Here is a 27,943-nt window from a genome sequence, read left to right as displayed (position 1 = left end):
CCGCCCTGGCCACGCCCTATCTCGCCCTGGCCACGCCCCTCCGTTGCGCACCTGCCCGGGGATAACTGGGGTGGGGGATTGTGGCGTGCGGTGCCAGTCCTCGGGGAGGAGTCCTCCTGGCCGGCTCCTAGGCTCCCGCTGGGCACCTGCGAGATGACGGCGTCCCGCGCACCGCGCACCAGCTGTCCCTGCTGCCCGCAGAAGCGCTTTCCTTGGCGCTTGGTCGGGATCCTTTTGGTGGCCCCAGTGCTCCTGCTTTCTCTAAACTCTGGTAAGAGCCTGGAGAGGTTATGCCCTCTGGCCCTGAGCTGGAGCAGATCCGGGGAGCTGGCCAGAGGTACCCAGGGGCCTGGAGCTTTGTGTCCTTGACCTCCTGATCCTGATTTCACTATTGATCTGCTTGCACGCACACAAATACAAGCACAGACTGTTTTGCTCACTGTTAGCACCACACAGTGGCAGTCAAGACAAGGATGCTAAGACTGATTGACAATGGCAGACAAAACATACTGCTAGCGAATACATAACCCAAGAGAAGTGCTCTGGAGGAAAGGAGCTTGATTCTCTGATAGCATTTAACAAGGTCTAGTGGCACAGAAAATCTTTCACTAAAACTGGCCAAACTCTTCCTCTGTGGGATTCTGTACTTACTATTCCCTCAGACTTGCAATATTCTCCACCGGCCCTTTGTATATAAGGCTCCTTACTCACATTCAAGCTCAATTGAGATGTCACCCCCTGTCTGACCACCCTATCTCAGACACACACACTCCAGCACAGATCCCTCCCTGATGGGGAGACACTCTTGCCAAACTGCTTGCTCTCCCCACTAGAATGCAGAGAGCTCCTCTGTCTTGTCACGCTTGTCATTCAAAATGCCCAGCTTTTTGTTCAGTATCAACAGTCTTGCATAACCTTCAAGTATCAGAAAATGAAATATAATATTCAGCTGAGGCTTATATAGAGTACCAGCGAAAGGTTCTTTAAAGACCCAGGGTTAGGATGGCCTTTCTGTGGTGCCTAAGCTAAGGCGGGGCAGCTGATGTCAGAAAGGCTCTGTCTCCTACTGTTTATGTAGACTCTGCAGTGCCCACAATACTCTCCTCTTGCTTGTTACTGGTGGGGAGGGGCTGGTGGCAATAAAAAGAAAGCAAAAAGAAAAAAAAAGTTTTTAAAAAGGATCAAGTTGAGGTTAGCCATGGAGCTAACAATGAAGGAGACCATGAATATTGTTTGGAGGAGAGGAAATACAATGAATAGGGTGAAAATTGGAAGATCACAGATACTTAGGAATGCAGAAAAGGAAGTTGCAGGTTCAAAGGTAAAATCAGGATAGGTATGAAATTAGAGAAAGCCCAAATGAGGCCTCTTTATGTTGGGAAAGGAAATAAGGGGAATAGAATACACATGTCCATTTTGAGGCAGCTCCCACGCCCAGAAGCAGGTTTGTAAGCAGACAGTGTTGTGCCTGGAGGCTCGCCATCTCCAAGGCACTCAGTTGCCAGCTGCATGAGATTGCAGAAGGGAACATTTGTCCAGTTCGGGACCAGTCCTACTCTTCCAGAAGGAGTCTCTGCCTCGGTGGACAAAACCCACCATCTCCTGTTGTGAGTGGTGTCTTTAGGTCTTTCCTTTCTCTCTAATGAAGAAGCCAAGATCCCTAAGTGCTTACTTACAGGGCAGTTTCTTGGTCTCCTTCCTCTGCAGATTATAAAGTAGAGACAACAGTCCTTATCTGGCCAATTGTTAGGTTACCAGAATCCTGGGAGATAGGCAACAGAAGAAATTGCGTGGCCAAATCTTTCTCCAGTGCATAAAACTAAAAGATGATTATTTTCAATATTAGATGCATCTCTGTATTCTTCAGCATGGTGTTCTGTTTGACTGCGGTGGCCCTTTGAGCGCCAGATGTTTTGCCTAGCCCCTCCAAGGGACATCCTGTGCTTGGTGCTAGGGCTGCATGTGTGAATGGAGTCAGCCAGGGGGACTATTAAACACAAAAACTTGTGATAGTGACTGAAAGATCCATGCTGAGGACAGTCCAAGAGGAGGGGACTGGGCACTGCCTCCCGGGGAAGGGGAAAATGCTTCCTAGAGGAGCAGTTGACTGGGTTCAGTGTTAAGAAGTCAGGGGTTGAGCAGGAGCCACAGCTGAGCAGGAAGGAAGGGTGTTCAGAGCAGAGGGAGCTGTGTGATTGATCAGACGCTTAGACATATGACATGGCTGGGGGCATTCGATGACTGCAGAGCTACCCGGTGTGGCAGCAGGAGAACAAGGGAGGCAAGAGAGAGCCCGAGGACTAGATCACAGAGCCACACATTGTGAAGAGCAACAGGATAGTCAGCAATGAACAATCACCATCATTAAAATTCAGACATGACGTTATTAGCTGTTCTTTCAGGGCAGCTTATGCCATTTTTTTTGACTTAACACATAGCGAATCGAAACCAGGGTTACTTTAATTTTTCCAGACTCAGTAGAAGACCATGTCTTGAGGACTACATTGCTAAGTGTGTTGGTGGAAGCACGGGAGGGTTTCAGATGAGTGTGGTGGGAAGCAGTGTTGCCTAGTTACTGGGGCTGTTGTCTTGGACAAATTACTTAAGCTTCTGTGCCTTAGTTTGCTCATCTTACAGAGGGGGAAATAGTATCCTATTCATAGGATGAGTATGAAGATAAGTTAGTTAAATTGCCCTTAAAATAATGGTACAGGTAGTGCTGAAGGTTCGCTATTGCTAAAATTAGTAATATCACCGCTGTTGTTTTAAGAAAGAAGATGTAGAATCTTTGGTTACCGTACTTGGGGGAAAAATCCCCATTATTTGGAGTTCTCCTTTGATAATGTTAAATACTGTTTGTAATAATAGCAGAAATGGAGATTGGGTCCATGATAAAACAAGAAAGCATAAATATTTTGACATGAGAGAAATCAAATACTCTGATAAAGGGAAAGAGCTGTCATTCAACCAATGAAAAAGTTTGAAGAGAGGCATAAAACAACAAAGACAAAAATGATGATTTGGTGATTTCTCTGGAAGACATTGGCTGAGCAGAAAAGAATTTGAGTTTTTGTCTAAGAAGATCTGCTAACTGCACTCATTCAGCTGTGGCGCTGGGCATTACAAGTGCAGTGATATGTCATACGTGGTCCTCAGAAGGTAACAGTCTCGGAGGGAGTACAAACAGTAACGACTTAGGCTATGAGGCATTCTGTGGAAGAAGTAAATGGAGCATCGTGAGGACACGTCAGCTAGTTTTTTGATAAGAGATGTCAAGAGCCACAAGAAGTGGCATGTCACTGAAACTGAAAGATGAGTGGGGTGGGAGGAATGTGGGATCTCTGGTCAAAGCTGAAGTTAAATGATGCAAGGAGATCTGGAGTGTTGATGTAGTTTAGGCAATTGAATGGACACTGTAAGGAATCGAATAGGGCTTGAGAATATTATGCAAGAGTGAGCAGAGCCCTGATAGGGACAGGCTTTACAAGTCAGCTAGCCATGATAAGGAGCCCCTAGGCATTGTCATGAGGGCATTGGGGAAGTCATCGAAAGGTATCTGACTTGGAAGAGTTTTGGTCACTGTCGTATCAATGTGACTCTGGCAGCAATGTGAAACATGAAATGAATGAAAGATGATGAGATAGGTAAGGGGGCCTGTTCAGAAACGCTGATAGCACTCTAGAGAAGAAATGGCAGTGGTGTGAACTTGAAGCAAAGGTAGAATTAGAGCGGTGGATCAGACATTCGAGCTGTGAAGACCATCTGTTATGTTTGCTGAGCATGTGTGAAAACTATCTATCTTATTTGCTGGGCAAGGGGTCACACTCTGGTTTCATTATGTTATTTGAGATAGCATGACATTTTCCAAGTGGAGCATGTGTGGCTAGAACCAAACCCAAGTCCTGGTACACAGCAAAGCCATTCACAGAGACATCAGGTATGCAGCAAGGGAAGTTTGAGAGGCAATCAATGGAGGAGACAGGAGAGTAAGCCTGAAATTGTCCTCTCCAAAGGGGGAGAGAAAAAAAAAATTTTGTTTTGTTTTTAATAATCATAGGGGTGAGGTTATATACATGTTGATGAAAATGGCAGGGTCTTATCCATGAGGTAGATGGAGCATGTACCTTAGTGACATATACGCATACATCCCATGTTCCCTTTGAAGTGGATGCTCAGCATCAGAAGGAGGCAAAATTTAGCTCCTGACCTCAGGAAATTATCTTCGGACAGGAGCAGAGGCTATGGTCCTGTGCTGAAAGCCTATATAACCTGCTTTGGGTCTTAGACTCCTTCTATCTGGTAAAGAATGCACAACCTTGCTTATTCATGGAATAGAGCCATATCCGCTGACCTTGATTCCAGGCTTCTGCAGAGACAGCTCATCAGTTTGTTAGTAGGTCTGAAAAGATACAATATCTGATTAGGGAGACATAGTTCTCTGTTAAAAAAAATGGGGGGGAGATATAAACTTTCTGGTAGTATTAACTTCATTAACCTTATGGGGTTTAGTTTCAGGGAGGCAATTGAATATGGACTAATCACTTGTTACTCTAACATTTCTGAAGCCTCCACTGGGTACAGAGTGCAGTAGAAAAAGATGACCTATGATCTCTGACCTCTAGGAACTTGCCTTCTGTGAGGAGACTGAGCCCGAAGAGACAAATTATTGTTGTTTTTTTCAGGCTATGGAAGAGTCATTGGAGCAGAGTGCTATGGCCTACAGAAGGCTTCTTAGAGGCAAGGCGAGTTTTGAAATGAATTTAGGAAAAAATGGGGAAAGTTGCATACCTATATATATTTTTAAGACTATAAACATTGGTGTTTTTTTTTTGTCTCTTCAATCTATCATTGCAAGAAAATTTAACTTATTCCCCATCAAATAAAAAGCTATTAGGCTGTTATTTAAAGCAAGGCAAGGGACATCCTCCACGACTCCCACCACCTGGGTAAAAGCATCTAAGAATTAATAAAATCTTGCCAAGGGTCTTTCCATTTATGCTGTATTACCTACCTACTGCCAGACCACAGTCCTTGGCTGGTGAATGAAATAAATACTTACATATATTTTTAAAAATACATAAAATAAAACATTAACATTTTCTCATTTTCTTATTATCTTATCCTTAGATGCCTGTGGTGAACCACCAAGATATGACTCTATGACACTGAAGAGTATGCTTAAAGAGTATTATGCAGTTGGGGAGAAAATATTTTATGAGTGTAATCCAGGGTACTACATGACGTTTCCTGTCTCGACTTTTTGTGAGAAGAATCACTCATGGTTCCCTATCCCAGAAGGTTGTTCAAGTAAGTGAACAAAAAAAGTGTGTGTGTGTGTGTGTGTGTGTGTGTGTTTGCTTTCTCTGGAGACTTTTATAAATTTTACAGCAAGATTTTTTCTCAGGTGAAAATTGGTTTCAGATAGCAGTACTCTTTGAGAAATCCCTAGGGGATCTTTTTCTTGGTGATTGTTTATCTGGTTAAATGTGAATTTTAAGTTTGTACACCAGTTAGTTATAGAGAATAATATTGCATTAATTGCAGAGAGTAGTGCAAAATTTTGATTTTGATTTAAATCTGTTTTGAAATCAGTGTTAAAAAAAACACAAATTTTAAAATTTTTATTTTAGAGAAAGAATGTAATCATCCAAAAATCAAAAATGGTGAATTCATTTTACCAAATTTAACCTCGGGATATAATGATCAAGTTCACTTTCATTGTGATGAGGGGTAAGTTGCTCCTTAGAGGAAATAAGGTATATGTTACTAATTCCATTTTTTTGTTTTGTTTCTCAAGCTTTCCCGGAAAGAGGATTTTATTTGCTTTCTATGTGACAAGTCACACTTACTGCCATACAACCCTTGGGCTTTTTATAGAGACTGAAAAGATGCCTAAGTAATTCAGAGAAATTTATATTGAAGGAAAGCAAAATTGTCTAATACTTAATATATCTAATAATAAGTTTATTGTAAGCATCAAAATGTAGTAATCACAGCAATTTAATTCTTGACAAAGTGCACCCTATTTAAAATGCCAACTCTCACATTTGAAGGAAGACTCACAGAAATACTGTCTTCTTGAAGTCCTTTATTTCCTTACTTGTATTGTCTGGTTATTCTGTCCATTACTGTGAACTGGGTAGTAAAGTCTCCAACTAGCAGAAACGACTATTATGTAGAAATGTGTATCTCTTTATTCAATTCTGTCAGTTTTTGCCTCATATGTTTTGATGGTCTGTCATCAGGTGGCATAAATGTTTACAGCTGTTAAGTCTTCTCACTGTGTGAACCCTTTATTAATATATAATGTATTTTGCCTCTTGTAATATCTTGATTTAAAGTCTATTTGGTCTGATATAAAAGTATAATCAACCTTACTCTCTTTTGATTACTATTTGCTGAAATATCTTCTTTAGTTCATTTACTTTCAACCTGTTTTTGTCTTTGGATCTTAAGCAAGTATATAGTTGGGTCATGTGTTTTCATCCATTCTACCAATCTCTGTCTTCTTTTAAATTTTTATTTATTTATTTATTTATTTATTTATTTATTTATTTATTTATTTATTCGTGCGATATATATATAGAGAGAGAGGCAGAGACACAGGCAGAGGGAGAAGCAGGCTCCATGCAGGGAGCCCGACATGGGACTCGATTCCAGGTCCCCAGGATCACACCCCAAGCCAAAAGCAGATGCTCAACCACTGAGCCCCCAGGTGTCCCTCCTCTTGTGTATATTCTATGACTGTTTTCTATGTGGTTATCTTGGGGATTATATTTAACATCCTGAAATTATAACACTCTAATTTGAATTTGTAGCAGTTTAATTTCATAACATACAAAAACTCTGCTCCTTTATAACTCCATTCCCACTCCATTTGGTTGTTTATTACACAAAATTACATCTTTATACATTGTGTGTCCCAAAACATAATCTAATAGTTCTTTAAATTAATCCTTTAAGTTAGTAAATAGCAAGATTTGGAGTTAAAAACTGAAGTTACAGTAATACTGTTTTATATTTCTTTTTTTTCTTTCCATGTATCAGTCTCTTAAGTTATAAAGAAAACAAAAAATTGCAATCATAAGCCATTGTTACAATAATATAAACTGTTATAATTGCTCATGTATTTACCTTTAGTGAGATATTTATTTCTCCATATGGAAAATACTTTCTCATATCTTTTTACTTCATCTTGCAGGACTCCCTTGAGCATTTCTTATTGCTTGCAGGGGATATGTAGTGGTCACTAACTCTTTCAGCTTTTGTTTATTTATAAAGTCTTAGTTTTCTCTTCACTTTTGAAAGATAGTTTTGCTAAATAGATGATTATTGGTTGATGTTTTTTTTTTCTTCTTGCACTTTTTTGAGTATACTCTCCCAGTGTCTTCTGGCCTCCAAAGCTTCTGATAAGAAATCTGTTGATATTATTTTTTTTTTCTGTTGATATTATTATTGAGGATCCCCCCTTGTTTGATGACTCTCTTCTCTCTTCCTACTTTTGAGATTCTCTCTTTGTTCAATGTTTTGGTTTTTAATGTCTGGCTCCTGAGAGGGGAAAAAGTGAAAAATGAAGTGAGGAACAAAGAGCACTGGATGTTTAAATGCCCTGGAAGTCACTTCAGACAGTTAGAAAAGGACTTATGAGAGTTAGGGGTAGGTATGATGAGAGTGGCTGCCCACTTCTTTGACTGTTTCTCTGTGATTAGAAGAAGATTTCAATGATAACAGCATGGATCCTCAATGTCTGGAGGACAGGGTCCCTTTTGCCCTCCCCACCCGCCCTTGCTCCTAAAACTGCTTCTAAGCTGCTCCAGGAACAAATACACAGCTGCCTGCAGTGGGTGGGAGATGCGTACCTGACACTGTGTTAAGATGATAGTGACTGAAATCAATGCAATTCACCTGTCCAAGTCTTTCCTTAGAAATTACAAGCCATCAACAGACTCTGGAGTTCCAAAATAACTCCCATCAGGCAGATTCTGTCCTTGCAGTTGTTGTCTGGTTAAGGAAATAGATTCTTAGTACTTCCTACTCTGCCATTTCCCCAGAATCCTCTCCTAAATACCATTGTGTAGAAAAAAGGCAACTGGATCCATATATAAACAGCCTCACCAACTATTTTTTTTTTTACCTTGATCAAGTAAAAATATTGGAACATCTAGTTGGTAGTTATATAGAGAGAGCCCATTAAGCAGTTTGAGGGGTACCAAACACTTAAGACATATTCTCTTCTCAAAGAAGTTGTAGCCTTGTTAAGAAACACAGTATAGGGATCCCTGGGTGGCGCAGCGGTTTGGCGCCTGCCTTTGGCCCAGGGCGCGATCCTGGAGACCCGGGATTGAATCCCACATCGGGCTCCCGGTGCATGGAGCCTGCTTCTCCCTCTGCCTGTGTCTCTGCCTCTCTCTCTCTCTGTGTGACTATCATAAATAAATAAAAATTAAAAAAAAAAAGAAACACAGTATATACAGAGAGGTGTCAAAGCAAAATAATAAATGAGAAGTAGTGAATAAATGGAATTATTCATGATCACTACAGTAGGAGTCTAGCAGGAGAAGAGAATACCATGAACTTAAGACCCAAGAGAAAATTTCATTGAGTAAGATTCCTGAACTAGACCCAGAAAAATATTCTTACCTAAAAAATATTAACAAGAGCTAAAATTTAGCTAGCACTCACTATTTGTCAGGTGCTAGTCTAATTTAATCGTTTAAACAGTCCCATGAAGTATGCAGTGTTATCCCCTTTTCATAAATGAGGACACTGAGTAATAGGACCATTTAGGGACTTGCCTGAGTTCAAATACAAAGTGATTCATGGAGCTGGGGCTCAGATCCAGACAGGCAAGCTCTAGGGCCTAATCTCTCTACTTGGTTGTTGATTTTACTGAGAAGAATGGTGTGAACATAAGCATAGAAATGAATGTGTAGTGTGATCGCTAGAGATAGCAAAGAGACCAGACTGACAGGTATATGGCAGATTTATTTAGACATCTTTGCTTTTGGTCAATGAGTACTCAAAATGTAGAAACTCTAATTAATTGTAGATATGGTTAGCACTTTCACTATATAATGTTATTTAAGAAGCTTCTCCCTCAAACTATTGTTGTGTAGTAAAGCAACAGTATTAAAATTTTCATTTTTATGTGCATCTTGTTAACTAACAGAGAAAATAGAAAGTTTTTCTTTTCTCAGTTATCACTTAGAAGGAAACTCAGTTTTGACTTGCAACCTTCAAGGAGATGAGGTGTATTGGAGTGATGAATTCCCACAATGTGAAAGTAAGTAAATTTTCATTTTAGAATTTAGATCTGCAAGCCTCAATCTTTTAGGCCTCAGATCCCCTTTAAGCTTTTAAGCTGACAAAGATCCCAAAGATGTTTTCTTTATGTGGGCTGTGGTTATTGATATTCATCATATTGGAATAAAAAAAATGAGAAGTTTTAAAAATAATCATTCATTCATGTTTAGGAATAGTAAGCTCATACCTGTATATGCAAAACATTTTTATGAAAAATAAATCTTCCATAGCAAATTACTGAATTACTGAAAGTAATCCCATTGTTTTACATTTTTGCAAATCTCTTGAATATCTGGCTTAAAGAAGGATATCTGAATTCAGTCTCTTGTGAAATCACATAATTTGTAGCCTTGGAAAATTTCATGGTTATGTTCATAAGGATGAAAGTGAAGAAAGACAATATCTTGGTATTATTGTGAATCACTCATTTAGCAAATGGGTATATATATATATATGTATATATATATATAAAATACAAATTGATGTATTTAAATATTTCAAGAATTTCTCAGCTAGCAGTAAATTTTATTTTTAATTACAAGCATATTTTCTCATTAAATTTTCAGTACCTTTTATAATGACTAGAACAAAACTTGGCATGGCCTTATAAAGTAATAATAAGTATTTTATATAGGTATTCAAGAAAATGAACTTTGTTTTAAAAATTCATTTGTGTATGGTTTGAATTTGGGATAATACATTTTCTCATAGAAACCTAAATAGATATTAGATTCACAGCTAGCCTATAGAAATTATGTTAATGAATTACTGAAGGTAGCTCATAGGACTTTATAAGGCTCTCTTAACACCTTTCCTTTATTTCTTTTTATTTCCTTTATAAGAGATTTACTGTCAACCACCTGCAAAAGTAAAAAATGGAAAACACACCAATAGCCACAGAACTATTTTTGAATATAATGAATTAATTACTTTTAGTTGTAATCGTCTAAAAGGATCAGATCAATATTCCCTTGTTGGAGAAAGAGAACTTATTTGTATTGAGAAAAACACGTGGAGTAGTCGCCCTCCTCAGTGTAAAGGTAATGATATTTCCATTTATTTCCTTCTTCATTTGTAAATTGTTAAGTTGGAAACATTTTGTAAATAGTTTTATCTGTAAGTAAACAAAATAGTCATCTGTGCCTCCTCCTGGTAAATTGACTTCCAATGTAGGTTAAGACAGGTCAAGTGAAATCCGTTCCAATTATAGAGTTTCCTGCTCCTCATCCCAAATGTTCTCAGCATTCTAGTTCACATGGTGGACTGTATATATGCATGAGTTAGGAATTTTTTTGCTTGAAAGAACCCAAAAATTCAACACATACTGGGTTAAAAATAAGAAAATCTTTTTCTTATAAGATATGAGAGTTCTGGCTACAGAGTAAATTGTAAAAGAGTAACCATCTCACTGCCAAGAGAGAAGCTCTGGACAATAGATATTTTAAAAACAATGTTTAAGGGATCCCTGGGTAGCGCAGGGTTTAGCGCCTGCCTTTGGCCCAGGACGCGATCCCGGAGATCCGGAATCGAGTCCCACGTCGGGCTCCCGGTGCATGGAGCCTGCTTATCCCTCTGCCTGTGTCTCTGCCTCTCTCTCTCTCTCACTGTGTGCCTATCATAAATAAATAAAAATTTAAAAAAATAAATAAATAAGTAAATAAAAACCATGTTTAAGACACTGGAGAGTGATCGAAAGCAAGGAGGCACTAGAGGGATTTTACTCTTGGAAGAAAGGAACCACTGAATAACAGCAAAATATTTATTCTTTTCAAGTGCACATGGAACATTCTCTAAAACGAGCAAGATAATTTTTAACAAATTTCAAAAAACTGAAATTTTTCAGAATACATTTGTTTATTGCAATGGAATGAAGGTAGAAATCAAGACAGATAACCCAGAAAATCTTCAAATATTTGATAATTATGCAAGACACTTCTTTTTTTTATTTTTTATTTTTATTTGTTTTGCAAGACACTTCTAAGCAACCTATGAATCAAAGAAGAATTCATAAGAGAATTTAGAAAGTGTTTTGAATTGAAGAAATATGAAAACATGGCATATCAAAATTTGTTACAACAACAACATTGCTCTGAGGAAAATTCATAACGTGAAATAGTTATGATAGAAAAAAAGAAGTCTTAATAATCTGTGCTTCTAAAAAGAAGAGCAGATTAAACTCAAAACAAAGAGACAGAGGGACACCTGGGTGGCTCAATGGTTGAGTATCTACCTTTGGCTCAGGTTATGATCCCAGGGTCCTGGGATCGATTCCTGCATCAGGCTCCCTGCAGGGAGCCTGCTTTCCCTCTACCTATGTCTCTGCCTCTCTGTGACTTTCATGAATAAATAAATAAAATCTTTAAAAAGGAAACAGACAAGGAGACAGAAGGAGATAATATCAATAGAAATAAGTCAATGAAATTGAAAAGAGAAAATTAATGAAACCAACACCTGGTTCTTGGAGATAATAAGATATATAACGTTGTAGCCAGACTGAAAGAAAAAGAGAGGATCAGTATCAAGAATGAAAAAGAGGACAACACTAAATATCCTACAGATGTTTAAGGGATAATAGGGGAATATTATGAAAACAACTGTGCCTATAAATTTGACAACTTATATATGAAATAGGCAAATTCCTTGGAAGATACAAAATACCAACCAAAGCTCACTCAGATATACATAACCTGAATAGTCATCATCTTTTTTTTTTTTTTAAGTAAACTCTGTGCCCAATGTGGGGCTTGAATTCACAACCCCAAGATCAACAGTCACATACTTTACCCACTAAGCCAGCCAGGCACCCCTGAATAGTCTTATATCTATTAAAGAAGTAAAATGTTTAGTTAAATACCTTCCCACAATGAGAACTGCAGGCCCAGATGGCCTCCATAGAAAGTTCTAACAAACATTTCAGAAATAAAAAATAGTATGTCTATGCAAACTCTTCAAGACATATAAGAAAAGAGAATACTTCTCAACTCCTTTCATGAGAACAGCATTATCCTTATGACAAAACCAGACAAAAACTTTGCAAGAAAATTACAAACAATATCTTTAATGAACACAGAATCAAAACTTCTCAACATAATATTGACAAAGCAAATCCTGCCTTATATAACAATAATAATACATCATAGCAGAGTAATATTTATTCCATAAATGCAAGAATTCAAATGTAAAAATTAATCAGTGTAATTTACTAGATCAAGACACTGGATAAGAAAAAAATGTGACTTTCTTAATAGATGTTTAAAAAAAGCACTTGACAGAATTGATCTTTTTTGGGATAAAATTTCTCAACAAGCTTGGTATTATTGTGAATCACTCATTTAGCAAATGGGTATATATATATATATATATATATATATATATATATATATATTCCATGGAAAGGAAGCAACTATATATATATATATATATTCCATGGAAAGGAAGCAACTATCTCATCATAAAAGGCATCGACAAAATCTCAGAGCATAGCATAACATATAAAGTTGGGGAACACCTGAAACTAAGATAATGTGTGTCAACTATATTCAAATTTTTAAAATTAAAAATAAATAAATTTTAGAGGAAAATGGATCATAGATTACATGTAAAACCTAAAACAGTACGATTTTGGCAAGAAAACATATAAAATATTTGTGACCTAACCAAAGATTTCTTAAATACCACACATAAAGCATGATCTTTGAAAGAAAAAAATTTTTTAAAAAAAGAAAGAAAAAAAATTGCATGTTCTAAACTCAAAACTTCTGGTCTACAAAAGAACTGTTAAAAGAATGGGTAAAAAGTGAGCAGTAGACTGGGAGAAAATATTTGCAAAGCACCTATCTGATAATGGACTTTTATCTATGATACATAAAAAATTCTCAAGCTCAATAATTAGAAAACAAACTAGTTTTTAAAAAAAGAACAAAGTATTTGAGTAGACCTAGTTCAATAAACATGATATATGGACGGCAAAAAAGTACGTGACAAGTTTCTCAATATAATTAGTAATTTAAGAAATGTATTTTAAAACCAAAAAAAGATACCACTAAACATCTATTAGGATGACTGAAATCAAAAACAAATAACTTACCATATGATTCATCAATCAAAATAAAATAAAATCATACTCACATAGGAACCTGTGTGAGAATATTCAGCTGCTTTAGTTATAATCACCCCAAACTGGGAACAACCCACTTGTCCTTCAACTGGTGAGTGAATAAACAACCGCGGTACATCCACACGATGGAATACTCCTCAGCAATAGAAAGGAGTGTGCTCTAATCCATGCAGCAACGAGAATGAATCTCTAATGCATTATGCTAAGTGAAACAAGCCATACTCAGGGGCAGTGGTCCCATTATGACATTCTGGAAAAGCAACTGTATAGAGATAGAAAACAGATCAGTGTTTGGCTGGTTGGTGAAGGGGGTTGTGGAGGTGGGGAGGGTTGATTACAAAGGGGCATGAGGAAATGTTGGGGGGTAATGCAAGTCTTCTGTGTCTTTACTAGGTGATTTGAATAAATATTGGCCCCAAATTACCCACATGTGTCCCAAAACAATAACCTCACAGAACCAAGGAAGTCTGACCCCAGCAGGATAAACACATTTTTCTAGTTTACCAAGAAACCCCCACTGAACTAAACACATCATGGTAGAACTACAAGGTTAAAGGCAAAGCAGCCAGGAAGAGGGGAGAATAAACACATGTCACAGTGTCCTCCCCCAAGTAAGAGTGACAGCTGACTCGTGCTGAGGAACAGTGGAGACTGGAAGACAGTATCTGCTAGCGTGCTGGAAAAACCCCAAAACACGTAATCTAGAATTCTCCGTCAAGGAGGAGTCTTTCAAGACTGAAGGTGATGAAATGAAACCTTCTGAGATAAACCCACGCCAAGGAAATTTGTCATGAGCCGACCTGCACTATGGGAATTGCTACAGGAAGTTCCTCAGGCAGAAGGGGAATGAGAGCTGATGGAAAGACAGAACCCTGGGGAACAGAGGAAGAGCAGTCCTCTGGTTGAAAAGGCTCTCCTCTTTCTGGCCCTTGTCTGTTGGTCAGATTGAACGTCCTAGGATGTTCTGTTGTAGTCCCTGCCCCAACCCTATGGTATTGGTTTTTGGTTCCAAAATCTGCCAAGCCCCTTAGTAGATCCTGAGAGCGATCTATCAGGTCATGACCAGTAGTTTACTTGGTAAGAAGCAGAGTAGAATGGGAAATTGAGCAGAGTCCACTGGCATGAGGCTAACTTGTATTTCAGGCCTGTGTGCTCACATACTGGTTTGCAGGGTAAAATGTGCCATTTGATCTCTAGGCTGCAGGCCAAGATGTTTGGAAAACGCTGCCCTAAGTCCACTGGCCTTTCCATTTCTTGCAAATCCCTGTTTGTGTATGTTGTTGCTCCCTGAGAACGACCGTTCTGCGTATGTGTGCATGGCTACCTGCTTTTCGACTTTTAAGTTTGAGCTCAAGTATTACTTTTTCAGAAGAGTATGTGTTTCCTGCTTTCCTGGGAAAGCAGGGTACTGCAATCAGTGTCAGCATGACCTTTAAAAAAATCCCTAGAGCAAAGGATGATCAAAAGTTGCTCTTGAACTTACCCCAAATGTGTATGTGGCAGTCAGACCTCTCTCAAAACTTGTCACTAATGGGAAAAAATGTAGGAAAGCCAATAAACTATAATGTTAGTCTTCTCTAGGAGGAAAATAGTTACTAGATTTTTCTAAATCCATTTCCCTGGAGTTAAAATATACATATAAATACCAGGTTCTTACGTAGTTTTTTTTTTCCTTTTAATTAACATCTTACCTTTCATTCCTTGTATTTTTCTTCACACTGGGAATTATTATTTTGCACAATTTTTTCTGATCCTGTGCTAAAGTAGCTTTCCATTAATTCTAGAGTTTCTCTATTTTTCAGTGGTCAAATGTGACTACCCAGTAATTGAACATGGAAGACTGACATCAGGAATCAAAGAAAAATATTACTACCAAGCAATGGTTCTACTTGAATGCCTCCCAGGCTTCTATCTTAATGGCAGCAACAGAGTGTTCTGTGGTGAGAATAGTACTTGGGATCCTAAAATACCAAAATGTATTAAAGGTACAAATGTCTTTTTCCATCTTTTTGTTTTAATTTTTATTTCTTTGACATTATATATCGGTGATACTGAATCACTGAGAAAAGGAAATTTTAGTATTTAACTCCGTCTTGTATTTATTTCCATGACTGAGACATGACATAATTTCTATGTTGTGATTCTGTATATTTTCATAGGGTCTTAATATGTCAGGTATATAAATTTCTCCTGTATAGTATTTTTTTAAGACTTTATTTATTTATTTGACGGAAGGAGAGAGAGAGGGAGAGCACAAGCAGGGGGAGCGGCAGGCAAAGAGAGAGGGAGAAGCAGGCTCCCTGATGAGCAAGGAGCCGGATGTGGTGCTCTATTCCAGGACCCTGGGATCACAACCTGAGCTGAAAGCAGATGCTTAACTGAGTGAGCCACCCAGGCGCCCCTTGTGTAGTATTTTTATGTATAAGAATGCATAGCAGCCACTTTTAGAGTGAATTGAAACATGAAAATTTTTACATTTATAGGTCAACAATAAAAGGTATAATTCATATAAATGAAATGAAAGTAGTAATTCCCAAGTAGTTGGTTCTACATCATTGTGTTTTTCAGTACCAACTTCTCCCAATGTAAAGCCTCTAATTTTTTTTAAGATTGTTTTTAAGATTGTATTTATTTATTCATGATAGACAGAGAGAGAGAGAGAGAGAGAGAGAGGCAGAGACACAGGCAGAGGGAGAAGCAGGCTCCATGCAGGGAGCCTGATGCGGGACTCAATCCTGGGACTCCAGGATCGTACCCTGGGCCAAAGGCAGGCGCCAAACCACTGAGCCACCCAGGGATCCCCATAAAGCCTCTAATTTTGAGTCATTCAGATTAGTACTTTCCTGCTTATGTTTTACAAAAATCCTTTACATTCATGTGATTTACACTCTTTCATCATTTTTAGTAATGAAAGGATGAAGGATATGTGTATAGTCATTTCAGTTGTTATATCTAATTATTCTAAAATTATTTGGTGTAGTCTGCAGATATAAACAGGTGTGTAAAGCTGGGCAAGTTACATAAAGTGCAAATGGGATGCATTTAGCACTTAGCACAGTACCTGGCATATAGGAAGCTCCTAAAGGTAGCTTATATGACTTACAGGATCACTCGAATTAATATTAGTGAAGAAGGCCTATAGCTTCTGTTTTTTAACATGCATGTTTTCTGTGTCATTGCATTTGCTGTTTTATTCCTTTTAAAAGTGATGTAATCTGTTAGCTCCTTTAGGGTATCTTCCTGGCCCAGGACTATGTCTCAATTGCTGGACTGCAATCAGCTTAGTTTTTGTTTTTTTATGTAGCAAAGTATATATTTTTTAAGATTTTATTTTATTTGAGAGAGAGAGAGAGCACACAAGCATAGAGAGGGGCAGAGAGAGAGGGAGAAGGAGATTCCCCCCTAAGCAGGGAGCCTGATGTGGGGCTCATTCCCAGGACCCGGGATCATGACCTAAGCTGAAGGCAGATAGACGCTTAACCCACTGAGCCACCCCGGTGTCCTATGTAGCACAATTTAAACTGGGAAATTTCTGTTGTCTCCAGAATAAGACCTGTATGTCTTCCTCCAGCCCCATCCCTTCCTGCTTCATACAATTATTCTTTTTTTCTTCACTGGGCATCTTTATTTGGCAACTGCACCTAAATTTCATAGCAACCAAAAGCCTGGAAAAATCTTCATTCATTGAAATGAAATGGAGATTTCTTTCAGAGACTGCTTGTCAGCTACTCTACTTAAGACTTGAAAGATGATTTTACTATGATGGAAGGAAATATATTCCTGATTTCAGTGCTGCTGTCTCTGGCCTCTCTTTGCAGCAGAAAGAAGGAGATGTTAGGAATAGTGGGAAGAGCATTAGCCTGGGCTGACCTCACTCACGGTTTTGATTGGCTCTGCTTATTCGGATAACCTCATTTCTGTGGACTCTAATTTCCTATGTCATGAAGGTGTTGAACTCAAACATATCATGATTATTGGCTTTTAATTTGTTTGTATATTTCCTATGGCCATACTATTTCAAAGGATTTGGAAGAATTATGCATGTTAACATGGTAATGAGAACACTTCTTTTTATAATTCCTGTAAACCTAGTACCAGATAGCCTCCTTGTGTACTTTAGTTGAGTGCTGTGAGGCTTAGGGGAAATAAATGGTTGGTGGGCTGATAAAATAAGATTGCATGTGAAATTTATATTCCTTGACCCATCCATGTTTACTCACATGGTCCTGGTGGGTATACACACTGTGGTATACTATGTTTGTTGATATGCTCTTTTGAAGGAGTTGAACCATAAACATTTCATAAGAGATTTATAAAAAACTGATAGAGTTTAGTTTTTGGAAGAATCATGAGAAAAAGCTTTTGGAGAGGAGAAGCTACAGGGATCTTTTTCAAAAATAAAATCAAAACTCTCCATGGGATTGTCATTTTTTATCATCAATTGAGAAAGTCTATCAAAAGATCAGCAACATAGAATGGTGTTAAGGCATATCTAAATGTGCAAATATTTTTTAAAAAGCCCAAGAAATACTAGGCAGAGAAGAAAAAAGATATGTCTTATGTAGTATGATACCACTTGGATGTTTTTTTTTTTAAAGATGTGTTTACTCCGAACACATTATTTTTATGGTTTATTATCAGTTAACTTCCAGGATTTCCATATAAAATACAAAGCTGTAGTGAATGTTCTTGTGTACTTATGCAGATATATATTAGGTTAAATCCCCAGAAGTAGAATTGCAAAGCTTTGAAAGCATGTGTGTTTTCCATTTTGAGAAATAATGAATCCTTTTTAAAAATAAAAAATCAAAATTAAATCCATAATTTTATATTGATAAGGCTGGTGAATTGAATCAAATTTCTTTTCCCAGGTTTCAAGCCTACTCATCCAACCAAACCTCCAGTTTCAAGATATCCAGGTTCAGTAATTCTTTCTCCTGCTTATATTGCTAACAACTTTATAAGATGATGAGTGCAAAGTTATATCTTGTTATAATTTGCATTTTTAAAATAAATCTTATTTATTTATTCATGAGAGAGAGAGAGAGAGAGAGAGAGAGAGAGAGAGGCAGAGACACAGGCAGAGGGAGAAGCAGGCTCTATGCAGAGAGCCTGACATGGGACTCGATCCCAGGTCTCCAGGATCATGCCCTGAGCCAAAGGCAGATGCTTAACTGCTGAGCCACCCAGGCATCCCTGCATTTTTTAAGTATCAATGAAGCTGAACATTTTTGGTCTACATTGATTTATCCATGCCTTTTGCTCATTTTTTGAAATTAGGTTTCTAAAATATTTTTCTTGTTGATTTGTGAAAGCTCGTTATTATAAGTTAAAACCCTTCTAATATGAAGTGAACATTTTTTTTCAGGGGCTTTTTGGCCTTATTTTCACTAGTCAATTTTATTTTAAGATTTTTTTATTGTATTCAATTGGTTATAGATTGCTTTTTTTGAAAATATTTTATCTATTTATTTGAGGAGGAAGGAAGGAGAAAGAGCATGAGGAGAGAAGGGGAGAAGGAGAAGCAGACGCCTGCTGAGCAGGGAGCCTGATGGGGGCGGAGTTCCACCCCTGGACCCCAGATCATGACCTCAGCCAAAGGCAGATGCTTACCTGACTGAGCCACTCAGGCACCTCTAGATTGCTTTTTATAACTTTTTGTTGCATGAGTGGCATACAAATATATTTTTGTAAATTTTCAAACATTGTGAAAGTGTACAGAGTGAAGAATTACCCTTCTTTTTTTCTCTAGTTGATTAACTGAATTAATCATAGTTAATAGTTTAGGGTGTCTATTTCTGTACATCAGCGTCCTTCGATATGTAGTTATACATATAGTTGGACATCTTTTCTTTTATCTTAAATAAAATTGACATCATATTGTATATATTTTTCTGAAACTTGCACTTTTTCCATTTAATGTCTTATATGGCAGTTGTATTTAGATTTACTGCCATTTTCTTCAATGATGACCTTGAAATGTAAACCATATTGATTTGGTTAGCTATTCTGTTAGTGTTCTTTTACACGTGTAGTTATTTTATATCAATAGATAGATGGATTAGCAGATGTAATGATCTTTTCCCTAATGGCTACACATGTTGTGTCTTCCTTATAAAAGTTTTAGGCTTTCCCCATGCTACAACTTTATAAACATTTTAACCCTGAGTTCTGATTGCAGTCTTTGCATTTAAATCATTGGTGCATCTGAAATTCATTATGGTGCATGGAATGAGACAGCGTTCCTGTCTCCTCCACCCACCCCCACCCGGTGGCCAAGGAGGGACATCTGTTGAGTAAATTGTCCTCTCTCCAACAATTTTCAAGAGCCACTTTTTTTGTCATTAACTTCATAGGTCTTCTGGTCATCTTTCTGTTTCCTTGGACTCTGACAATTCTCAGGGCAGCACTGAATTGTTCTTTTTTTCTCCCCACTCTAACAGAACTATGATCTGTTTTAATATGTGGCAGGAACACCTTTTCAGAAATATTTGGACCATTCTGTATGTTAATAAAAGATAAGCTTTTATTATATTTTATTACTATTTTAACCATGGTAAGTGTACATTTCAGTGGCATGAAATGCACCCACATTGTTTGTAACCATCGCTACCAGCCATCTCTAAAACTTTTCTATCATCTCCAATTGAAACGTTACATTCATTTAACAGTAACTCTCCCCCCACCAGCCCTGGTAACAATTCTGTTTTCTGTCTTTAGGAATTTGGCCAGTCTAGGTATTTTATAGAAGTGAAATCATTTCTGCCACATCTCACTTGGCATGATGTGTTCAAGTTTCGCCCACCTGGTACCATATATCAGAGTTTTGTTCCTTTTGATGGCTGAATAATATTACATTGGTTTTGTATATTTTGCGTATTTTTCCATCTGCTGATAGACGCTTTGGCTACTCTGAGTAATGTTTCTCATTCCCTGCGGGGAGCCCGATGCAAAACTCGATCCCAGGACCCCCAGATCACAACCTGCGCCAAAGGCAGATGCTCAACCATTGAACCACCCAGGCGCCCTATTTTCTGCTTTTTGATAATCGCTACCATAATATATGTTAGGTAATATACATGAGGTAGTATCTCACTGTGGTTTTTATTTGCATTCCCCTAATGATTAATAATGTGTTACACATCTTTCCCTGTGCTTATTGGCCACTTGCATATCTTCTTTGGAGAAATGTCTAAGTCCTTTGTCCATTGTTGATGGGTTGGGCTTTTGTTTTATTTTTGAGTTTTAGGAGTTCATTTTATATTTTGGACATTACTCCCTTATTACATGAGTTTCAGGTGTTTTCTCCCATTCTCTTGGCTGTTTTTTCACTCTATTGTTAGTTTCCTTTGATGCACAAAAGTTTTTAGTTTTGATGCGGTCTAATCTATCTGTTTTATTTTGTTGCCTATGCTATTGGTGTCACATTCAATAAATCGTTGTCAGATTCAACATCATGAAGCATGTGCTCTTATTTGCTTCGAAGGGTTTTATAGTTTTAGATCTTTAGCATCTTTGATCCATTTTGAATTAATTTTCGTGTTTGGTGTACGGCAAGAGTTAAAATTCATCCTTTTGTGTATGTGATTATCCAGTTTTCAAAACCATTTGTGAAAAAGATTTCTCTTTCCCTATCAAATGTTATCAGCACCCTTGTGGAGAATTACTTGACTATATACGCAAAGGTCTATTTTTTGGCTTCTAGTCCATTGGTCTGAATGCCAGTGCCATTCTGTTTGATTACTGTAGTTTTATAGTAAGTTTTTAAATCAGGAAGTATGACTCCTTTCACGTTTGCTTTCTCTTTTCATGATTGCCTTGACTATTCCTAGTCCCTTGAGATTCTAAATGAATTTTTGGATGGATTTTTCTATTTCTGCAAAGAGCATCATTAGGATTTTGATAGGGGTTGCACTTCATCTGTAGATTGCTTTGTATCATATATACATCTTAACATTAGTAGATCCTCCAATCCATGAACACAGGATTGCTTTCCCTTTGTGTCTTTTTAAATTTCTTTCTACAATATTTTATAGTTTTTCAGTATACATGTTTATTTCAGTCTTTTACTCTTTTTGATTCAATTGTAAATGGAATTGTTTTCTTAATTTCCTTTTTAGATTGCTTCCTTTTAGTGTAGAAATGCAGTTGATTTTCACGTGTTGACTTTGTCCTACAACTTTACTGAATTCATTTAGTAGTTCTACCAAGTTTGTGGTGTGTGTATGTCTCTGTGTAATCCTTGGAGTTTTCTATGCAAAAGATCGCGTCATCTATGAACAGAGATCATTTTATTTTTTCCCAATTTAGATGTCTTTTATTTCTTTTTTACCTAATTGCTCTGATATAAACTTACAATATTATGTTGAATAGAAGTGGCAAACACAGGCGCCCTCTCCTGCTCCTGACCTTTAGGGAAAAACTTTAGCCTTTCACTATTAAATATGTTGGTCATGGAGTTTTCACAAATGGCTTTTGTTAGGTTGAAAAGTCTTTCTATTCCAGACCAACTTTGAAACTGTTGTAACGTCCTCCTCTGTATTTTAATTTTAAGTAGAATCATGTTGAATTCAGGCTAATTTGGAGGATATGATAGCCCAATATTTGCTTCCACTACACAGAATATTTCCTGTGACAATAGAAAACTGTCCACAGGAAATATCAGTGGGCAGGAAGAAGGTTGTTGATGACATCAAATATAAATTTATAATTTACGTACTGGCACAAAAACAGACACATAGATCATTGGAACAGAATAGAGAATCCAGAAGTCGACCCTCAACTTTATGGTCAACTAATATTCAACAAAGGAGGAAAGACTATCCACTGGAAGAAAGACAGTCTAGTCTCTTCAATAAATGGTGCTGGGAAAATTGGACATCCACATGCAGAGGAATGAGACTAGACCACTCTCTTTCACCATACACAAAGATAAACTCAAAATGGATGAAAGATATAAATGTGAGACTAGATTCCATCAAAATCCTAGAGGAGAACACAGGCAACACCCTTTTTGAACTCAACCACAGTAACTTCTTGCAAGATACATCCACGAAGGCAAAAGAAACAAAAGCAAAAATGAACTATTGGTACTTCATCAAGGTAAGAAGCTTTTGCACAGCAAAGGATACAGTCAACAAAACTAAAAGACAACCTACAGGATGGGAGAAGATATTTGCAAATGACGTATCAGATAAAGGGCTAGTTTCCAAGATCTATAAAGAACTTCTTAAACTCAACACCAAAGAAACAAACAATCCAATCAGGAAATGGGCAAAAGACATGAAGAGAAATCTCACAGAGGAAGACATAGACATGGCCAACACGCACATGAGAAAATGCTCTGCATCACTTGCCATCAGGGAAATACAAATCAAAACCACAATGAGATCCCACCTCACACCAGTGAGAATGGGGAAAATTAACAAGGCAGGAAACCACAAATGTTGGAGAGGATGAGGAGAAAAGGGAACCCTCTTACACTGTTGTTGGGAATGTGAACTGGTGCAGCCACTCTGGAAAACTGTGTGGAGGTTCCTCAAAGAGTTAAAAATAGACCTGCCCTACGACCCAGCAATTGCACTGTTGGGGATTTACCCCAAAGATTCAGATGCAATGAAACGTCGGGACACCTGCACCCCGATGTTTCTATCAGCAATGGCCACAATAGCCAAACTGTGGAAGGAGCCTCGGTGTCCATCAAAAGATGAATGGATAAAGAAGATGTGGTTTATGTATACAATGGAATATTACTCAGCCATTAGAAATGACAAATACCCACCATTTGCTTCCACGTGGATGGACCTGGAGGGTATTATGCTGAGTGAAATAAGTCAATCAGAGAAGGACAAACATTATATGGTCTCATTCATTTGGGGAATATAAATAATAGTGAAAGGGAATAGAGGCGAAGGGAGAAAAAATGGGTAGGAAATATCAGAAAGGGAGACAGAACATGGAAGACTCCTAACTCTGGGAAATGAACTAGGGGTGGTGGAAGGGGAAGTGGGCGGGGTGTGGGGATGACTGGGTGGTGGGCACTGAGGGGGGCACTTGACAGGATGAGCACTGGGTGTTATTCTGTATGTTGGCAAATTGAACACCATTAAAAACAAATTTATTATTAAAAAATAGAAAAAAATAAATTTATAATTTATGATACCAATCTTACTGAGAAACATTAGGGAAAATGAAATTATAAGTAGTTTTATACAAAGGCAAAAAACAAAAATCAGTGAATTTATGGATCTTTCAGCTTTCATCTGTCTTTCTTTTTTACTTATTTCCATTTTTTCCCCTAGGTTATCCTGAGTCCAACGAATATCTATCAGTTGAAGACTTTGAAGAATTAGGTATAATTTTGACTACTAATTAGTCTGCATTATGAGGTCTTGGAGTTCTACCTGGACATATTTATTGTGTTCCAATTATTTGTAGTTAAGGAAGGAACAAAGTTTCACGAAATTTGACATTTACAATTATTTTAGTAGTCTAGATAAGATAATAAATGTAAGTGGTACTATGTATGGAGACCTGTAGGTAATTTTCTCTAATTTAGGGAATTCTAATGGTCCTCATGAGCTTTACTAAATACCCTGGTGTAGTACTGATAGCACAAAACAATGAAAAGTCAGATTCTGCTGAAGAGTTTCACAAAGTCCATCCTAAATCTGATAAAAAGAGTTCTGTGATCAGAATGAGCTGGATGTACTAGCACTTGTGCTCAAACTAACCTGAGCAACAGTTCTGTTGCCATAGCATATAGATGATCTGATCTAAGTTAGATGCAGCTACCCCCTGGGACCCTTGTGTGCTCAATCTTCAAACTGTTTTCATTTTTTCTCAGATGTAGGCATCCTTGCTGTGATTGTTCTCACTATCCGTAAGTAGCCCAAACGCCGATGCCACTTAAATCAAAATATGACTGCCAAGAAGTGTGTTATTTTTTAAATGACTTTTCAGTATCTATAGTTTATATAGCTTGAAATGAAGTACACCAGTCTAGAACAGCCTGACCTTGTATATGATACACTGATACACTACACACTACTACACTACACACTACGTTTTGCTGGTGGATGTATGTCCTTTTATACTGTATGTGTCCACTTAGTAACAAAGCCTACTAAACACTACATGTGTTTTTGGGATGATTGGTCATGAGTTTGTGTCCCAAAGATGCTTTGGGTAATTTTCTAAACTAAGCAATGATTCTTCTGTGGTTTACTGTGGACTGTTCAAGTGACTCCAGGGAATGGACTTTAGATAGTGAAGAGTCCAGACAGAATGTAAATAGATAATGTGCTTAAATAAAATAACATTTTTCTGACCACTGAAATGCAACCGACACTTACTTATTTCTGCTGCTAAATTTTGAGTCTTGGCAATCCATTCTCAGAGTTCAATGTCCTTTCCCGGTTTCTTACAGTTGTTGGCATCGTGGTACTTTGCACCTGCCTGTACAGATGTCTTAAAAGGGAGAAGAAAGGGTAAATTAAAGTATATTTCTTCCAGCTCATAATCCTTCTCACTCTTGACATACTTTTGTGCAGCTTTTTTATTTGTCCCGCATGCTGTCTTTTTTGAAAACTATGCCTTTGTGAGTGTGCCATCCTGGTTGCATGTGTTTACTGAAACAATCTCTGGCTGCTTTTACTGTCACTGCACCCAGATCCCTCGCAGAGTGGCTCCAGCTATTAGGACTGCAAGAAACATTTCTGTGGGATTTGAGATTTAAAATATGTATCAAATCATGGACCATTCTGGCGCCTTCCCTACCCAGCTTTACCCTATTTCCTAGATTGGACTAGTGGCCGAGATTAGATTTAGAACCGTTCACTGTGAAGACTTGGGATGGTTGTATGCACTGGAATTTTTACGATGGAAGTTTCCATCTGTCTATGCAACTCAGGTAATTATAAAAAGGTATGTAGGTTCTCATGCAAATGCCCAACCTGATTTGCTTTTATTTAGAGTGGATACTTATATCCTTGTTAAACTGGGGAAGGAAGAGCAGCACCATTTCATTTCCCTCTTACGTTCTCTTAATTTACTAGGTTGCCATAAAACTGATGGGGTTTATTAACATTACTGAGGGGTAAGATTTACAAGGCACTGCATCAGCTCTATTCTTGTTTTTAATTTATAGAACAGCAAAAAAGAGGAGGCTTATCATAAAAAAAAGTGTACAAGTACGTATCTTCTAGGGAGAATAGAGTTTTTAAACATCAAACTTAAATTTTAATGAAATCTCTTTCAATTTAGCAAAAGACATAGGACAAATCCTAGAGCATAGACCAAGATTAGGTACTTTGAAATGTCTGATTTGTAGTGATTCTTTTTTTTTTTTTTTTTTTTAGGAATTTTCTTTCCCTGTAGCTTTGGAAATAGCTTTAAGATCAAACCTAACAATTTTTAAAAAGATTTATTTATTTATTTACTTACTAACTTACTTGAGAGATAGAGTGAGAGAGCACAGAGGGAGAGGGAGAAGCAGACTCCCCACTGAACAGAGAGCCCGATGTGAGGCTCCATCCCAGGACCCTAGGACCATGACCTGAGCTCAAGGCAAATGCTTAACTGCCTGAAACACCCAGTCACCCCAAATCTAATCATTTTAAGGCTCTTGGTATTCATGGTTTTATGATATATTTTGTCTTTATATTAATCATTTGGTTTAGGCTATGTAAAAAAAAGTACATTTTTTACACAAAGAACTCAAAGTTTTTTATATTATTGCTTATCCTTTTTAAGTCACAAAGCCTTCATTTGAATCTTCAGTCTTATATTTGTAGAACGCATGAAATGTATACTGGATTTCTCAATCAGTAGTATATCTTTTAAATTACAAATACACAATAGTAGTGAGTAGGAAATATTGTCAGTGGACTATTTGTACAAGTCCATAAGTTTTGTGTAGAAAGAACTTCTCAGCAAAGCAAAACAAAATAGCTCTCTGCTCCTCAGTTTTCCCTTTTTATTTAAATTCTCCTACATCAAAATACTTACTGGTTCCTTAACAAGTATTACTCTCTCCAGCTACCAATTAATGGATCTTGCAACCTGAGCCTAAATTAAACCTGGTTTAATTTAAGATGGCAACGTTGGAGGACCCTAAACTCACCTCCTTCTCACATGCACGGAATCTACAGCTACATACAGAGCAGTTCTCTTGGAAAGAAATCTGAAAACTAACTGGATGGACTCCTATACATTGGTGGATAAAACACATCAAGGGGCACCTGGCTGGCTTAGTCAATGGAGCATCTGACTCTTGACCTTGGGGTCATGACTTCAAGCCCCACATGGGACATGGAGCCTGCTTTAAAAAAAAATTCACATCAAAAGGGGTAGGAGAGACTGGGATAGTATCTCGCCATAAACTCCTCCGAGAGTGGTAACCCACAGTCAGGCAGGAAACTCACAACTCTGAGCGGCTTCCTGGGAAGCAAAATGTTTGAACCCCACATCTGGCACCCCATCCTTTAAGACCTGCACCGGAGAGATGGGTCTGCAAAACATCTAGCTTTGAAAGCCAATGGGGTTTATGTCTAGCAGGCTATATATAGCAAACTGAGAAACAGTTCTTGTAGTGCTCCTGTGGATTGACTTTGGCTAAGCCCCCAGGGTACAATGGAGAGGCAGGGGTCTGAAACACCTTGTCTTCCAGTGAGAGAGACCTATTTGCATGTCTTAAAAACTTTGGCCTGAAGGGCAGGCATCTAATGTCATACACACCTCGCAGGCCACCGAAATACTCTTCAAAGCCCATGAAGGCTGGAGGGCCCCATCTTCCTGTGGCCCGGCTCTCAGCTGCTGGTATCTTTCAGAAGGGGGCTTGTGCCCACATCCGAGGCTTTGGTGCTTGTGGCTGCCACCCAGAGAATGCCCCTTGATTGCCTGGCACTAACATCCATGGGGCTTGCAAGACTGTAACAGAGAAGGAGCTATTAACTGGCTATACTCTAGGACACAGCACTGAGGAAGCAGCCAGAAGTGCCCCCCCGCCCCAGTCTTTCTGTGAAAGAGGCCTATTAGCTTATCCACACAGCTGAGGCCTGAGGGATTTAATTTCTGTTTAATTGATGTTTTCTGAATATGTTGCCCTTTAGGGAACGGAGGTTGGAGGTGAATATACCACTTACCAGAGTAAATCCACCTCGGAGGCAGAGCAGATGCACCAAATGGTTTCCACAAACCAGTGCATCAGTTTATCTTTTGATCCAATTAAAATCTTGAGATCTATTGAACTTATTTTCTAGTTCTAGTACTCTCATGAGTGCAACCACTAAGCCATAATGCTGACATTTTAATTTGTTTTAAATGTAGTCACCATCCTTTGATGCTGCTTTGAACTGTGCATAAATTTTGGTATGAACATCTGGCCTGTTTTCCCTTAAATGACACTTGTAGGACAACTTAGCAGAGCATCCCTAGTAGTATATAGGTGGGGAAACAATTTTTAAAATACTCTCCATATGTAAAGAACTACAATTCAAAATAAATTATTCATTTGCAAAGAAA

At 38.0% G+C, this 27,943-nt stretch overlaps 1 protein-coding gene across 1 annotated transcript; it reads left to right on the top strand.

The window, feature by feature from the left end:
• The first annotated feature begins 51 nt into the window (after nucleotides 1–51).
• LOC112912720 (membrane cofactor protein-like) lies at nucleotides 52–27,943 on the top strand. The gene is made up of 12 exons (XM_072733367.1): nucleotides 52–271; nucleotides 5,128–5,307; nucleotides 5,631–5,730; nucleotides 9,198–9,283; nucleotides 10,146–10,343; nucleotides 15,223–15,405; nucleotides 18,292–18,339; nucleotides 23,722–23,772; nucleotides 24,267–24,302; nucleotides 24,849–24,909; nucleotides 25,221–25,331; nucleotides 26,459–27,943. The coding sequence occupies exons 1-11, from the start codon at nucleotides 154–156 to the stop codon at nucleotides 25,228–25,230; spliced, it is 1,071 nt and encodes a 356-aa protein (XP_072589468.1). The 5' UTR covers nucleotides 52–153; the 3' UTR covers nucleotides 25,231–25,331; nucleotides 26,459–27,943.

The sequence above is a fragment of the Vulpes vulpes genome, chromosome 13 (assembly GCF_048418805.1).
Source record: "Vulpes vulpes isolate BD-2025 chromosome 13, VulVul3, whole genome shotgun sequence".
Taxonomy (NCBI): Eukaryota; Metazoa; Chordata; class Mammalia; order Carnivora; family Canidae; genus Vulpes; species Vulpes vulpes.
Note: the sequence above shows the minus strand (reverse complement) of the source record. Positions and strands in the feature narration are given on the sequence as shown.

Excerpts from the sequence above, each read along its gene's own strand:
- LOC112912720 (XM_072733367.1), top strand. The coding sequence starts at position 154 with ATGACGGCGTCCCGCGCACCGCGCACCAGCTGTCCCTGCTGCCCGCAG. Across the intron at positions 15,406-18,291 it reads AATACCAAAATGTATTAAAG|GTTTCAAGCCTACTCATCCA; the intron begins GTACAAATGTCT and ends TTCTTTTCCCAG. Across the intron at positions 24,303-24,848 it reads TGTGATTGTTCTCACTATCC|TTGTTGGCATCGTGGTACTT; the intron begins GTAAGTAGCCCA and ends GGTTTCTTACAG.